Source organism: Loxodonta africana, chromosome 2 (genome assembly GCF_030014295.1).
Source record: "Loxodonta africana isolate mLoxAfr1 chromosome 2, mLoxAfr1.hap2, whole genome shotgun sequence".
Classification (NCBI taxonomy): domain Eukaryota; kingdom Metazoa; phylum Chordata; class Mammalia; order Proboscidea; family Elephantidae; genus Loxodonta; species Loxodonta africana.
This window is the reverse complement of record NC_087343.1, coordinates 211236320-211251916: the sequence shown is the minus strand read 5'-3', so window position 1 is coordinate 211251916 and position 15597 is coordinate 211236320. Positions and strand designations below refer to the sequence as shown.

The following is a 15597-nucleotide window of genomic DNA, read 5'->3' as shown; positions in this document are numbered from 1 at the left end:
TTACCTTAGAATAAAGTCTGCTCTGGTCCTGCCTAATAAAGCTTAAAAGCTACCCTCAGAAGCATTTAACTGTTTTCAAGTAACTTAATTGCATCCCAGAACAAAGCCCTCGAATATTTAAAGAAAAAAAAAAAAAAAAAAACCAACACCTATAACATCAAGAATTACCAGGCACATCAAGAAACAGGAATATATGACCCCACATGAGAAAAATCAATCAAACCAACCTAGAACTAATTACAGATGTTAGAATGGGCAGACAAAGACACGAAAAGTTATAAGTGTATTCCATATGTTCAAAAGTTTAAGTACAGACATGGAAGATATTTTTTTTAAAAGACTCAAACTGAAGCTCAAGAGGTAAAAATACAACATTTGAGATGAAAAAATACACTGGTTGGGATTAATAGCAGGTTAGATACTATAGAAAAAAAATAGTGAACTTGAAGATATATCAATAGATACTATCCAAAATGACACAGAGAAACTGAAAAAAAAAAAAAGATCGGAACATCAGTGAGCTGTGGGTAAACTTCAAGTGGTATAACATACCTATAATTGGAGACTTAGAAGGTCATGGGAGGGACAGAAACACATTTGAGAAAAATAATGGCCAAAACATTTCCACATTTGATGAAAACTATTAAATCCACACATCCAAGAAATTGAACGAATTCCACGTAGAAGAGTCTTGAATAAAACCACCTAAAGGCACATGACAATCAAATGGCTTAAAACTAGTAGTAAAGAGAAACTCTTCAAAGTAGCCAGAGGGGAAAAAGACCATTATACATACTAAGGAGCAAGGATGACAGCAGACTTTTCACAGAAACAAGGCAAACCAGAAGACAATGAAGCAACATCTATGAAGTACTGAAATGGAACAAAAGTCAACCTAGAATTCTATACCCAAAGAAAATATCGCTCAAAATCAAAGGCGAAACAAAGACTTTCTCAGACACACAATAGCTTAGAGAATCCATCTCCAGCAGATCTGTACTGCAGTTATTACCATCCCTTCTACAGATAGAGAAACTAAGGCCCCAGAGGCCTGCAGCTCCCTCCTTGTGGAGGCAGAGGAGCAGCCTGGTTCAGGCTCAGCCCTCCCCTTCCCTTCCTGGGGTGTGGCAGGTGTGGAATGGAGACAGGAAGAGCTCCTCTCCTACCCCATAGACCCCTCCTCCAGCAGCAGGGCGCGACAAATCTGGCCATAGCACCTCAGTTCTCCTATGTTCACAAGGTCCTCTCCCCTCTCCCCACATTCCAGTGGTGCTGGCAGAATAATGGGAAAGCCCCCTAGAAGTTACGGAGGCCTCCTGGGATCCCTGGAGCTGAAACTGGAGTGCTGGCACCACTGTGGGCAGTGCTCCCCACTGGCTCCTGGCACTCTCCATGTTTGCCCATCCTGTGCCTCTGAAGGCCTGTCACTGAATGAGGGCTAGTTTATATAACAGCCTTATCTTGCCCTCGCAGGGTAAATGGGGAGAGAGTCTGCGTACATGATAAGGAATGCTGACCCAAGCCAGAGTAAGAAGGCCAACATGCTGACACCCATATGTCCTTTTCCAGGTACCAAGGAGGGATAGGGATGACCACTCCCATTTCACAGAGGGGAGTCACTGTCAGCCAGTGGCAGAGGCCTCCTGCTCACAGGCTCCTGTCCCAGGCAGGGGATCCTGTGTACATTCCTAGCTGTGACTCTACCCACCACTCCCAGATCCCACCTTTGCTCCTGAAACCTGACGATCAGAACTGCCTGGAAGGTATGCCCTTGGACCTCCCGGCTCAGCCTCTCATTCCCTGGGTGGCCTAAGGCAGGTCACTTCTCCACTCTAAGTCTCAGTTTCTCTTGTCAGTAAAATTGGCAGTACGATTAAATGACCTGCAAGACCCCTTTCCCCTCTGACGTTCATGAGTTCTGTGAATACCTTCCCCACCCTCTGGACCTTAATGATGGAAGCCTCATTAAGGCCAATTAAAGGAGGCTCATGCCTCCTAAAGCACCAAACTTTGCAGTGCCCGGGGCCAAGTAGCATACCGGTCACACCTAGAGTCATCTGGCCAGGAGGGCCCAGCACCCCAGATAGACACTGGGCCTCCTCTATCGCTCAGGAATGCTGCTGAGACAAGGAGGCACCGAGCTTGGGGCAAGGCCATCGAAGCCCAGGGCTGCACCTGTGCATGAAGCAAGAAGACATGATCCTTCCCACCTCCTGTCGGCCCCAAGGGCCTCAAATCCTCCAAGCTTCCAGGCCTAACAACGCAGAAGCCAGCCAACGAGACCCTCCGCAGTCAGGGAACGGCATAAGCAGAGAACTTTCCAACTGGGAAATCTCAGAGCCATAGATTTGAAAGCCTCTAAAAGCCTACTGTCCAAATGCTATCCACAGCTGTGGGATCACAGAGAATCCTGATCCCCTCCCCCAAAGGCCAGGCCTGGAAAAGACTTGCCCAAGGTCACACAGTGAGCCAGGGTAGGGCTGAGGCCCCTGGGTTACCTGATATCCTCTCTACCCCATTCTACCAAGCCCCTGCTTGGATATCTCCCAGGACATGGAGCTCACCACTTCTCAACCCAGACTACTTCTGGAGAGGCTCTCAGGGGAAGGGTATGGATGCAGAGAGAGGGAAGGATGAGAACTGGCATAACTGAATGCCAGCTATATGCTGGATGCCATGCTGAGTGCTTTAGATACCTCTTTTTCTATTTAAACCTCATCACGACTTTATGAAGCAGGCAGTAGCCTCACCTGGGCACTGAGGAAGAAGGAACTATCCCAGGATGGCCAAGGCGGGAAAAGCAGCAGAGTGGGGGGTCAGTCTGGGTCCCTGTGATGCCAAAGCCCATCTTCCCACCACACCCGGGAAGATCCCTAAGCCTGGGGGGTTATCTGGACTCATGCGGGAGGGCGATGCAGCCCATCCAGGCCAGCACCTGCCAGGCTGGGGCCGGCGTGTGAGGCGTGTGATCGGGCTATAGGGCATGACCCAGCTGCCTCCCCTGCTGGTCATGCGGAGCATGGCGGAGTGCGCACCAGGCTCAAAAGGGCCCAAAGGGGCTGATGTTTCCTTGGCAGGCCTGCTCTCCCTAATACTCTCCATTAAGATGCAAACGCAGTCAGGTAGGAAGCCTCTGGAGGCAGGAGCCAGCCCTGGATGAATGATATCAGAGGGTTCCCACCCTGACAGGTGAGGGCCTGGGGCTGGGGCTGGGTCTTGTCAGGGCAGGCCACCACCGGCAACTCCCATCCTGTGCACAGGCCTGTGGGCCATGCACCCCTTGCGGGCCCTGCACTCAAGGACAGCTGACTGGGCCACCTCTCGGGCCTCTCACGTGTTGGGGGCAGTCCTGGACTCTGGCCGAGGGGTAAAGCAAGAGCCCTCTCTCACAGGCCCCAGGAGGACCTGCAGGGACTGGTGGTAGCTCCCTTCCAGGCACTCCCCACTGGACAGCCTGGTGTCTGGATGCCTGATGGGGAAAGGCAGCCTCGCAAAAATTCTTTCACTGTCCGGAGACTGGCAGGGGCCAGGACGGGGCTCGGATGCTCCATTAAAAGCCAGAGCTCAGGAGGAACAGCCGGGTGCTTCTCCAGGGAAGGGGAAGGGGCTCCAGGGCCTACAGACCTGAGTTCTGGTCTAGGCTCTACAAGTTACCAGCTTTGTGACCTCAAGCAAGTTATCCACCCTCTCTGAGCCCTGACCAGCCTCAGTATCCTCACCTGAACAATGGAGACAACGCCCACTTTATAGAGTTGTTATGAGGATTCAACAATGCAGGTAAAGTGTCTGCTCAGCACCTGGCACATCGTTGGCATTTAATAAATGCCTTGTTAAGCTGCTTTTATTCTTCTGGAGCCAAGCTACCAGCCAGGACTTCAGTATACGAAGGCGGGGGGCCTCACAGGAAAGACGTGGGCTCACTGGCTCTGTGAAACTGGGTTTCAGAAGGCCCTTCCTAGCTATGTGGCCTTGGGCCAGAAATACTCCTCTGGGCATCCAATCCCAGGCTCTGGCTAACAGGCAGCCAGGCATGAGATCTGGGCTCTAGTACCACCTGGGGCAGTGGACCTGCCAGGGGTGCCAGGGGTCCTGCCCCATGTTGTGGCGGTGGGAGGGTTTCAGTATCTGGAGAAAGAGCAACCTAGTAGGCATCTCTACCCTTTTCCTCTGTGGCAGCCCCTCCTTAGCCCAGCCTCACCTCTCTGTTGAGGCTGCCACAGGAGCGAGAGCAGACAGCCTCCCAGGCGTGATGATACAGGCCCAGCCTCTGGTATGCAGCTGGAACCCCCGACCAGGTTTTTCCCCAGATAAGTCATCAGCTCCTAGGGGCTGGGGGGAGGGGAAGCATCCAGCACCCAGCACTAGCTGGAAACGCAGGCAGGTGAGAAGGAGTCTGGCTCAGACATGCAGTTACCTTCCCTCTCAGAGGGCCAGAGCTCCTGGGGCTGGATGGTGGCTCAGAGAGGTCGAGCTGCCGGCTCAGGACTGCGTAGCCAGCTGGAGTCAGACCTAGGACCTTCCTGTCCCTGAGTGGAGAGAAGTCTAGACCATAGCACAGCAGGATGTCAGGGTGGAAAGGACCCTTCGTAGTCTCCAACATCTGTATCCACTTTACGGATGTGATAACCAGGGCTCAAAGAGGAACTGGGCTTGTTCCAGTTCACACAGCAAGGCGGGGGGCAGAGCGGGGACCTGACTCCAGCACTCTTGGCTCCTTGTTCACTCCTTTCCCACTCGTTCAAGACTTTTAGGGATGGGGGGCCTGGTGGCAGTCCTGATGTGAACACAGCCCCTCCCAGCAGTCAAGTTGGGGTGGCTGAGAGATGCTGTGTCACTTCCCTGCCCCAGGGTCTTCCTGTCATGCTGACACAGGGCAGGGTGAGAAGCTGGCAGGCGGGCCACCTGACTCAGCGCCAGCAGCCAGCCCAGTGCCCCAGGTGGGGAAGGACCAGTATTCAGTTTGGTGACTAGCACAGTGGAGTCCCCATTCTGGGCACCTGGGAGGACATTCTCCCTGCATACTCGGGACAGGAGGAGGAGGCAGGGGCAAGGGGATGAGAGGCAACTCAGGAGGAGAGAGAAGGCAGGGGAAACTCCTGGTGGGCAAGTAGGCAGGCAAAGCGCCCTGTCAGCATTCATCAGGGCAGTGACTCGACCCTGCAAGCCTGGGAAGCAGCCAGAGGTGGAAGTTGGGGTAACTGCAGGCAGCCTGGTCTGCTGCCCTCCTGGCCCTGCCTGCTGCTGTGCCCTACCAGGGGCTGGGTAGAAGGGCCCACGCCCAGAGTCTGGGGGCAACACAGCCTGGTTCCTGCCCCTCCACTCAGGAACAAGCTGGGTGCCCTTTGGGCAGGGACTAACCAGTTGGGCCTCAGTTTCTACCTCTGAAAAATGAGGCAGATAACACCTTCTGAGATTATAAAGTGCCAAGCACTCAGTAAACAGGTAGTGTTATTAGAGCCCTCCTACGCACACAGAGAACAGCCACAGGTCCCCACAGGGCTTGGACGGACATGGCCGGGAAACACGTGGTGGCTCGGCATGCCACTCTCCTCGGTGCCTCAGTGTCCCCATCTGTACTACGAGTGGCCAGGCCTCCGTCCCTCCCACCCATCCTGATTGGACCAGGCTTTCCAGACTCCCCACAAGAGCAATGCTCTCTGGGGTCGGGGGCAGTTTCAGAGAGTGAGCCCCGGGAGGTCCCCCCCCCCAGAGGCACAGAGCCAGGGAGGGCAGTGCCCACCTGCAGAGAGGCTGCAGGAGGCCCTGAATGAGGCTCCCAGGAGCCTGGGTTCAAATCCGGATCTACTTCTGGCTATATGGCTTAGGCAGACAACAGTAATAACCTTGTGGGGCTTTTGCTGCAAGTAAAAAAGGTTATGGGGACCCAAAGGACGGCATGGGCTGAGCCTCAGCTCTGGCCAGAAACGTGCGAGGAGGTGGCAGCGGGAGGCCACAAGGGCAGAGTCCAGCCCCAGGCACCCCTATCTGGCTCCATCACTAGGCCAGGCCATCTGTCTTTCTGTCTGGGGGCGATAAGACCCTTCCCATGTTGTTCCCATGCCAAACTGGGATCTTGTGTCTGCCTCCTTCCTACTGCTAGTGGGGAGGAAGGTCATGGAGGAGGAGCTCTGGCACAGCAAGTCATACTCCAGCAGGGCCACAGTTTCCCCACCTTTAATATGGCGGCAGAGACTAGATAATGGGATCCCAGCAGGCCCTTCCAGGGGACTGGGTTCTACGACCTTGCGCCAGGGCCATCCCCCACCAGGCCCCAACATCAGCAGTGTGCCTTCCTACCTCACAGGAGGTGTGGGGCAGGTTATGCAACCAGAAGACTATGAAAGTCCCCTCCTCCTCCTCACTCTCATCACCTGATTCCATCATCACAACAGCTCAAAGACACAGCTTTTATCTTCATTGCCCCCATTTTACAGACCAGAAAACCGAAGCCCCAAAGCTGCCTGGAGTTGGCCAGCAAGTTGGGAGAGGGGCAGGCTGAGAGTCAAGCTCCTTGACCTGGGCTATCTGACTCATCTGGCCCCTCTTGGAACAAGGACTTGGCCTTTCCAGAAATCTGAGCCGTGGCCACCTCAGCTCCAGATCTACTTGTGGTTTCTCTGCCCAAGAGTTCCCTCAGGCCCGTGAGTTAATCAGGGTGGGCCACACAGCAAGTAACTGCCCCACTCTGGACCTGCTTACTCCCCTGGCAGTGAAGGAAAGAAACTCAGTTGGGAATACCTCACCCCACAACCCAAGGCCAAGACATACATTGCTAATCAGTCACTACTCTCTACTGAGCCCAGACCTGGCTTCAGAATCCATCTCAACACAGATGTGCTTTGAAACCACGGCACCATGAAAAGACACTGCCCTGCAGAAGCAGCACTCACTCAGCCTGCCTGTCCCTGCTAGTGGTGAGCATCCTGTCACAGAACGTGTGCAAGGGTTTCAGCAGAGGATGGCCACCCACACTCAGGACACTGTCGTGGGTCCCTCACAGCCTGGCAGGGGTAGCAAAGGGGAGGTCCCTCCCAGTGGCAAAATTCAACCCAGGTGGACAATACCTGGCTGCACTGCCTCCGCTTCCACTTCCACCGCTGAGAACCATGCCACACCTGCACCCTGCATCCCAGCCTGGAAAGTCCCTGCTGTTGCAAAGCTCAAGGAAAAGCTCAGAGAGGGTAACCAACTGGCTCTCAGTCACACAGAACCGCCAAGAAAGAGCCATATGTGAACTCCAGGCTGACCTTCAGACCAGCCTCAGATGAACTCAGGCCTCTTCTCAATCACCATGACTACCCCACCCCCACGCCAAACTCCCTCCAAACCAACAGAAGCAACACCAAAGAGCTCGCGGAGGCGGGGGAGGGGGGGGTCTGTAAGGCTCCTGCTTCTCAAGGGTGAATGAGAGCAATCCTAAGTGAGATGAGAGATAAAGGAAGTTCCAATTCTTCCCCAGCCTACCCCACGAAGGCATATACCTCTGGGAATTTGCTCTCCAGATCTGGGAAAAACAGACCACCCTGCCCAACCTCCCCCCCCCCCCCTTTGAGAAAGGGACAGCCCAGGGTCACTTCCAGAGAACACAAGCAACGTCCCTCTCTGTAAAGAAACTGAGGAATCCCATAAAGTCAGAGAGGAATTCTTCTCCGGGGAGGCCCAAGGTGGCCTCGGGCACAGCTTTGGGACCCCGTGCTGGGCTCTGAGTTAGCATGTATCCAAGGCATTGGTGTAACCTTGGGGCCGGCCCACTGGCCCAGCGCTCCTCACCTTCTGGGCCTGGCTGATCATCTTGCGCACCACCTCCTTGATGTGGGCCTGCCCGTCGATGGGGGGCTGCATATAGACGCTGGCCCGCGTCACGCCGCGGTAGGCGATGGTGTCCGGCCAACCCAGGTCCAGCTGGGGGATGGAGCGGTCCGACTTCTGGGGCCAGTACTCCAGCGAGGGCAGCGGCTCTGTCTCGGTGGGGGCGCCGCCGCCTGCCCCGCTGGCCCGCTCGCCCTCGCCCTCGCCGCTGGCGTCCTCGGGTCCCCGGAGCCCGCCTGCGCCCCGCGGGTCCTCGGAGCCGGGGTCGTACACCTCGATGGTCTCCAGGATGCGCTGGAGCTCCAACTCCGAGAGGAAGTCGCGGATATTTTCCCGCTTCAGCACCTCGTAGAAGGCTTCGGGGCCGCGCGCCGCCAGGGCTTCCAGCGCCAGCCGCTGCTCCTCGCTATAGAAGAACTCGGGCTTGGACTCGCTGGACCGCCAGTTGACGTGGCTGTCGTCCAGACATTGCACCTGGGAGAAGGCCATGGTGCCACCTGCCCGGAGCTTCTGCGGGGGGTAAGAGGGGGAAAGGCGAGCCGGGCTGGTCGGATCCTAGTTCCGGGCGCTGGCCGGGGCGCACAGCACGCTCCAGGGCCTCGCGGCCGACTCTGCGCTTCTGTCCATGGAGTCTGCCAAGGGAGACTAGGTGAGCGACGCAGGTCAGAGGGCGGGCGGGCGGGACCAGGGGCGGAAGGAGTTGGGGGCGGGCGGGGCTGAGGGACACGGTGGGGGGGCGGGGCGAGGAGTGGGGGGGGCCGCGCTGAGGGACACCAGGCTGCGAGGAAAAGGGAGGGGTCGGAGCAGGGCTGAGGGACACCGTGGGGGGCGGGGCCGAGGGAGGGAGCGACAGGTCCCAGGGTCGGGGTACCTGGAGCTGTCGGGGATGTCCTAAGCGACTTCTGGCAGGACCAGGACAGGCTCCGAACTTCTCAAAAGTTCCCGAAGCTGGGAGGCAGGAGCCCCTCACCGGCTTTTCTGCTCTGGGGGGCCCCGCATTACGGTGGCTAGGGGAAGTGAGGGGTCTTAAGTGCAGGGCGCTTGGGTTCGGCAATCCGTGGGCCTTTCGGGGGGCGGCCGGTTTCGCGAGGGGCCTGGGCCGGAAGGGCGGCGGCGGGGCTGGGTCGCGGCTGGGAGGGTCGGCTCGCTAACCCGGAGGCGGGCAGAGAGGCGGCCGGAGGTGCTAAGGCTGTGGTGAGTCAGGGCCGCCCAGCCCGCCACCTGCTGTCACGTGCCGCCGGGGTGAAGCCGGAAGCTGATTCACTCCCAACAGAAACCCGCGGACATTTGGCGGGGTCGCGCCCCCAATCCTTCGCGGTCCCCATCCCGGCGCCCGAATTCTGAAAAGCCCCGCGGCCGTCTAGTTGTGGAAGCAGGGTGGGGATATTGGGCTGGGAGCTCCCCCGGCTGGGGTAGGGCAAGGTCTGTCGCCACCTCAGGTGTCTTCACAGAGTGGGCTGTGCTGGGCGGGGTCACCAGGGGCTGGTCCTGCATTGCTGAAAACAGCCAAACCTGAACCGCGGGTGGGGCAGGCTTGCTGTCTGCCCCGCGTCCCCAGGGCTTGGGACCCTGGTTATAGGAGGTGTGGGGGGCCACATCTGAAGGCAGGCTGCCAGGGTGGGGACAGCAAAGCCCATTAAACCTCACCCGGCAAGCGGCCCCCACCCTGCCTTTGCGTGCCTCAGATGTCTGCTAGGCGCCTGCCAGGCCAGCCCTGCCCTCTCGGCCCCCTCCGCTCCCCTGGATCGCCCTGAATGGGGGGAAGAAGGGGGGTAAGGACACTGCTTTGTGCTGTAGAGAGCTGGCTAGGGACATCTCTAGGCCTTGTGCCCATGAACCCCCTCCCCCAGGTCTGAGCTGCAGTTGGACCTTCCTCACCTTCCACCTGTCCAGCAGCTGCCGGTCCACCCCAGACCTCTCCTGCCCTGAGCATTGACTGCCCCAACACCCCAGTAGTCCCCATCACTGAACTTTTAAACCTCAAGCCAACAGCCCCACCCTGGCCCCAGAGTGGCCCTAGCCCCTCCAAGGTCCATGCATGCATCCTCTCCTGTCCTCAGACAGTGAAGGGAGTCGATTACAGGGCAAGACCAGAACTGGAGTCCTGCAGCCTGATTCATGGCCCCTCCTGCCATTGCAGACCCAGGGCAAGACCCTCATTAAGCCTCAGTTTCTACTTTGTTCCCACCGCTGCACAGAGGCTCCAGGGCTCATAAAGGGAGCCCAGGCTCTCAGAGCTGAAAGGGCTCGGACCTGTCCACCACTACAGCTAACTGCCAATAATTACAGAGTCACAGGAAGTTAAAAAAAAAAAAAAAAAGGGAGGTCCCATGTACCCCTTTAACCAAGTCTCCCCCCGATGGTAATATCTTGCAGAACTACAGTAAAATATCACAGCCAGGGAACTGATACTAGTATAACCACAAAGCTTACTTGCACAGCATCTGTTTACATGCACTCAGGTGGTGTGTTTGTGTGTGTAGTTCTATGCCATTGTATCACATGGTGTACATTTGTGTCACCATTATCACCATCAAGATACAGAATTATTCCAGCACCACAAAGATCTCCTTTGTGCAACCTCTTTATAGCCATACCCATACCCATACCTCCTCTCCCCCCACTATTCCTAACGCCTGGCAATGGCTAATGTGTTCTCATCACAATAATTTTAAGAAAGTCCTATACACGGAACATACAGCACATAACCTTTTGGAATGAGGGCAGTGAGGTTCAGTGGTAGAATTCTTGCCTGCCATGTAGGAGACCCAGGTTTGATTCCCTGCCAGTGCACTTCACGTGCAGCCACCACTCACCTGTCGGTGGAGGCTTTGGTGTTGCTATGATCCTGAGCAGGTTTCAGTGGAGCTTCCAGACTAAGATGGACTAGGAAGAAAGGCCTGCAGCCTAGATCTAAAAATCAGCCAGTGAAAATCCTGTGGATCACGATAGTCCAGTCCTGTTGTGCATGGGGTCGCCATGAGTCTGGGCTGACTAGATGGCAGCTAGCAAAACAACTTTTTGAAACCGACTTTTTTCACTCAGCACAATTCTCCGAAGATTCATCCAGGTTCTTGCATGTATCGGTAGTTTGTTCCGTTTTGTTTTTCATGGAGGTCCTTCGGTGGCACGAACGGTTTGCACTCAACTACTAATCTAAAGTTTGGTGGTTTGAACCTGCCCAGTGGCACCGGGGAAGAAAGGCCTGGTGATCTGCTTCTGTAAAACCTTATGGAGCAGTTCTACTCTGTAATGCATGGGGTCATCACGGGTTGGAATCAACCTAATGGCAACAGGTTTAATATTCCATGGTGTGGATATATTTCATTCTGTTTACCCATTCACCTGTTGAAGGATATTTGGGTTATTTTCAGCTTTGGGCTATTACAAATAAAGACAGGAACAGTCCCGTACAGGTTTTTGTGTCTCGCAAAATGAAGACATACATCTTCATTTCTCTGGGATAAATACACGAGAGTACAACGCTGGGTCGTAGGATAGTTGCATATTTAGTTTATTATGAAACTTCCAAGCTGTTTTCTAGCATGTCTACCCTTTTACATCCCCACCAACAATGTACGAATAATCCAGTTTCTCGGCATCCTTGTCAACAATCCTTGCTGTTGTCAACAATTCTTATTTTAGCTATTCTGATAGGTGTGTGGTGATATCTCATTGTGGTTTGTATTTGCATTTTCCTCATGGCCGACGACGTTGAACACTTTTCCATGTGCTTATTTGCCATCTGTATGTCTTCTTCAGGAGCCCTGGTGGTGCAGTGGCTGAAGCACTCAGCTGCTAACTGAAAGGTTGGCGGTTCAAACCCACTAGCCGCTCCTTGGGAGGAAAATGTGGCAGTCTGCTTCCATTAAGATTATAGCCTAGAAACCCTCTGGGGCAGTTCTACTCTGTCACTTGGGGTCGCTATGAGTCAGAATCGACTTGATGGCAGTGGGTTTGGTTTTGCATGTCTTCTTTAGTGAAATGTTCCTTCATGTCTTTTGCCCATTTTCTAATTGGGTTGTTTATTTTTTACTGCTGAGTCTTGAGAGTTTCTTATATATTCTAGATACAAGGCCTTTGTCCTATATGTGCTTTGCAAATATTTTCTCACACTCTGTAGCTTGTCTTTTCATCCTCTTCACAGGGTCTTATGAAGAGTGAAAGTTTTTAATTTTGACGAGGCCTAGTTTATCAATTTTTCTTTTAATGGTCTGTGGTTCTGGTGTCAAGTCTAAGAACGCTTTGCCTAGTCTTAGGTCTTGAAGACTTTCTTCTATTTTTTCCCCTAAAACTTTGATAATTTTATTTTTATATTTAAATCTGTGAGTCACTCGAGTTCATTTTTGTATAAGATGTGAAGTCTAAGTCATGGTTTGTTTTTTTGCCTATGGACGTCCCCAGAAGGTTTCTACGAAAGAGCTTAAATAATCACCCAGCCCACAAGCCAGGGATTGGGAAAGCTGGCTTGACCTTGGGTCTGTTCCTTTTTCCTGCTGCCCACTGTGACATAGGTGCCTGAGCTGGCCGTCAGGGATGGACCAGGCCTGGTTGGGGTTTGGTGGGCACCTGACTCCCTCTGAGAGGGTGTGTCCAGTAGTCTCCTTGGGAGAGGATCATTCAGTCAGTCAACAAACACAGACAGAGGCTGCCATGCTTTGGCTTGTACTGGGCATTCCTGGGGCCCAGGCCCTTCCCTGCTCCATAGTCGTGTCGGATGGGGAAGGAAGGATGGACACAGGGCCTGTGGAGCCCAGATGTCCACAGTGAGTATGAGTTCCATAGGTTTCTGAAGGAAGGACGGGTACTCCAGGGGAGGGAACAGCACACACAGAGGCCCAGAGGTGTTCAAGAGAGAGCCTGGGGCACCAGAGGCGTGGCTGAAAGTAGTGAGGTGGTGGCAAAGTGGGCAGAGGGCTTTGGATGGCACACTAAGGGCCTTGTGATTCCTCCTGCTGGGGATGGAATGCTGGAGAAGGGTTGGGAGCAGGGGGTAGGTGGTGTGGGCAGGCTGTGATTTCAGAGTTCTTGCTACTGGCTTGGAGGGCAGGTGGATTAGAAGGGAGACCGTGGGCAACAGAACCAGTGAGGAGATGGTATAGCCCCACCCACGTAGCCAAGCATAGTGGCTGCCCAGTGAGCACGTGACATGGAGGACTTAAGGGCAAGGAGAAGGGCAGCTCCCAGGTCTGGGTGTAGGCCCTGGCTGGGTGAGGGTGCCGATGCAAAAAGGATTCCACGGGGGTGGTCAGGCCTGCAGAAGCTGGCAATCTGGCAAACTGGGAAGTCCCTTGCCCAGTTCCCTGGCACCCCTGGCCCTGGGGAAGCTCGCCCCTGAGTTGGCGCATTAGGGGGAGGAGAGGTTCTTTCTTAGCATTCAGCACAAACTCTCCAGCGGGCTAACAGTGCGAAGGAGGTGGTACCCAGAGCCGAGAGCCTGGAGCAGCCTGGATAAACTGGGAAGAATCTACTGACTCGGGCTTTCTGAGCTATTATATGGCTGTGACTCCTTGTCTGTCCCTCCCTGGAGGGCTGGGTCCTCTAAGAGCCAGAGCCGGCCTGTCAGGCCCAAAGCCCGATCCCTGCCCTCTGATTGCTGGACCCCAGGGGCCTCCAAGTCCTGCCACAGGGCCCCTTGCTGTGTCCTGGCCCAGCTATGCCCTTTCTGGCCCTGAAGTTCTTCATCTGCAAAACTGGTGAGGGTGGAGGTGATTGGGTAGGGCAGCTGGATCAAACTGTGCCTGAACTCCTTCATGGAGCTTCCTGGGATCCTTTCTCCCTTTCCTCCTCTCCTTCAGTGCTTTCCTCCCCCCCACCAACCACTCACTTATTCATTCACTCATACAAGTGTCCACACAATGTCTCCTCTGGGCCCAGCCCTGGGCTGGGCTAGACTGGATTCTGAGATGATTCAAGCCCAGTGTCTGTCCTTGGGGAGCTCCTGGTCTGGTGGGGAGGTAGAATATGTAAACAAACAGCTGTGATTTAGTCCCACCCACAGGGAGCTGTGGGAGCCCAAGGAGGAAGCTGCTACCGCCTGGGGGTGAGGAGTCAGGATGGCCTCAAAGGACAAGCCCTCAGCAATGGGCCTTGAAGCAGGAGATAAACAAGGGTGGGGGTGGGTGTTAACCTGGGACAGGACACCATGAGGAAGGGACAGCCTCTGCAAAGGCAAGGAGGTGTAAGAGTATGAGGTGTGTAAGAGAAGATGGAAGTAGGTCAGGACGGCTGGCGCATGGGTGCCGGGCTAGGATCAGCTGGGACCAGTTGCCAAGGGCCTTGAATGCCTTGGGAAGAACTTTTCTGACAGGAAACCAGGCTCCAGGGGTAGAGCTGGGGAGGAGAAGTCAGTGGCGTGATGAAAGCTGTGGCTTTGAAAACTCACAGCCGTGAAAGATGGCTGGAGAGGATGGAGGGGACCAGTGAGGAGCCTTTTTTGTACCAGAGGTGCTGGAGCTGGAGCCTGGGCCAAGGTGGAGTGAGGCCCTGGGCTCATGGACTGGCTGGAGGTGGGAGGGAGGAGGGAGTATGGACCACCACTAGGCAGCCCTGACTGGGAGTGGGTTGGGGGGAAGGGGTGGATGGTGCTGCTGGCCTGGAAACAGGGTCTGAGACCATGCCCCCAGTGGGCTGGGGCCCAGGGGGAGCTTTCAGAGGGCTGCTTGGAGGGGGTGGTCCTGAACTCAGAAGTGCTGGGTCTGCACAGGGAGCGCCCAGGCCTGTGGCATCAGTGCCCGCCACGAGTGGCCTCACAGCCCAGATGGGCCACTTGTGTCTGCAGTGTCCCCACACTTGCCACTTCTGGAGTGGGGATTGGATGGGTTCTGTTTCTGAGTTGTCCCCATCACCACCATGTCCCATTGGTGCTGCCTTCTGTGGCACCTGCTGGACATCCCAGGAGAGTGATGCCAAGAGCTTTTAGAAAACATTTCACGGGAGGAAAAGCGGGCCTGGGACTGACTCTCTCCATCTCCTAAATTTTGTTGGTCAGGCAGGGCCACGATCCGCCGCACCTGCCTCAACAGAGGACCAGTGAGTCAGGCTCCGAGGGCGTGGTCTTATAGGAGCAGTGCCACTCCAGGAATGCGGTGATGGTGGGGTGTGCAGGCACACGGCCTACGGATGCAGGGCTGGGTTCCTGCCCCAGACAGGGAGAGGGTGTGGGCTCTGCTCCAGCAGCCCATTGAGAAGGCTGGGCTTAGGGTCAATCTAGGTGTGGGCTGAGGCCCAGGAAATTCATCAATCTCTCCCCATTCAACACAGCACCAGCATGTGACCTGACAATAAACATGCCCACGTAATTCCAGGGATGGTAAAGGATGAAGAGAAGTGACGTCGGGTGAGGGGACAGAGGGAGCATGGGGTGGTGGAAGGTGATCTAGGGAAAGCATGCTCCAGGCAGGGGTACAGCACGTGCAAAGGCCCTGACCTAGGAGTGAGGTAGGAGAGAGGAGAGGCTGGCACACATGGTGACGAGGTGGGAAGGAGATGAGATCAGAGGAGTTGCTGAGGGCTAGATGACAGTAGGTCTTGTAGACCACAGAGAGGAGCGTGGAGTTTATTCTGACTGGAGGGTTCTGAGTTCATTGAGTGACCTGGCTCAGAGAGTCCTCTGGAGGCCAGAAAACACCCCTGGCCTAAAGCTCTGACCCTAGAGCCACCTTCATGTCCTGACTAGGGTGTCAGAACAGGCCCAGGGGTGGGGGGAGAGGAACAGCAGTGATGGCCCCCCTGGCTTTTGTGTGGCTGTGTCCAGCTTGGTGAGCTGGAGGGACAAGTGACTCAGTG

The 15597-nt window shown here is 55.3% G+C and overlaps 1 protein-coding gene across 1 annotated transcript in view; it reads right to left on the bottom strand.

Moving 5' to 3' along the window:
- Nucleotides 1-9037, bottom strand: part of FAM83G (family with sequence similarity 83 member G) — a 32626-nt gene extending 23589 nt beyond the window's left edge. The window contains exons 1-2 of the mRNA XM_064279367.1: nt 8681-9037; nt 7771-8441 (exon numbers count right to left, since the gene is read on the bottom strand). Coding sequence (XP_064135437.1) covers nt 7771-8298 — 528 coding nt within the window. The 5' untranslated portion in view covers nt 8299-8441; nt 8681-9037. The remainder of the gene's footprint in view (nt 1-7770; nt 8442-8680) is intronic.
- Nucleotides 9038-15597: the final 6560 nt, after the last annotated feature.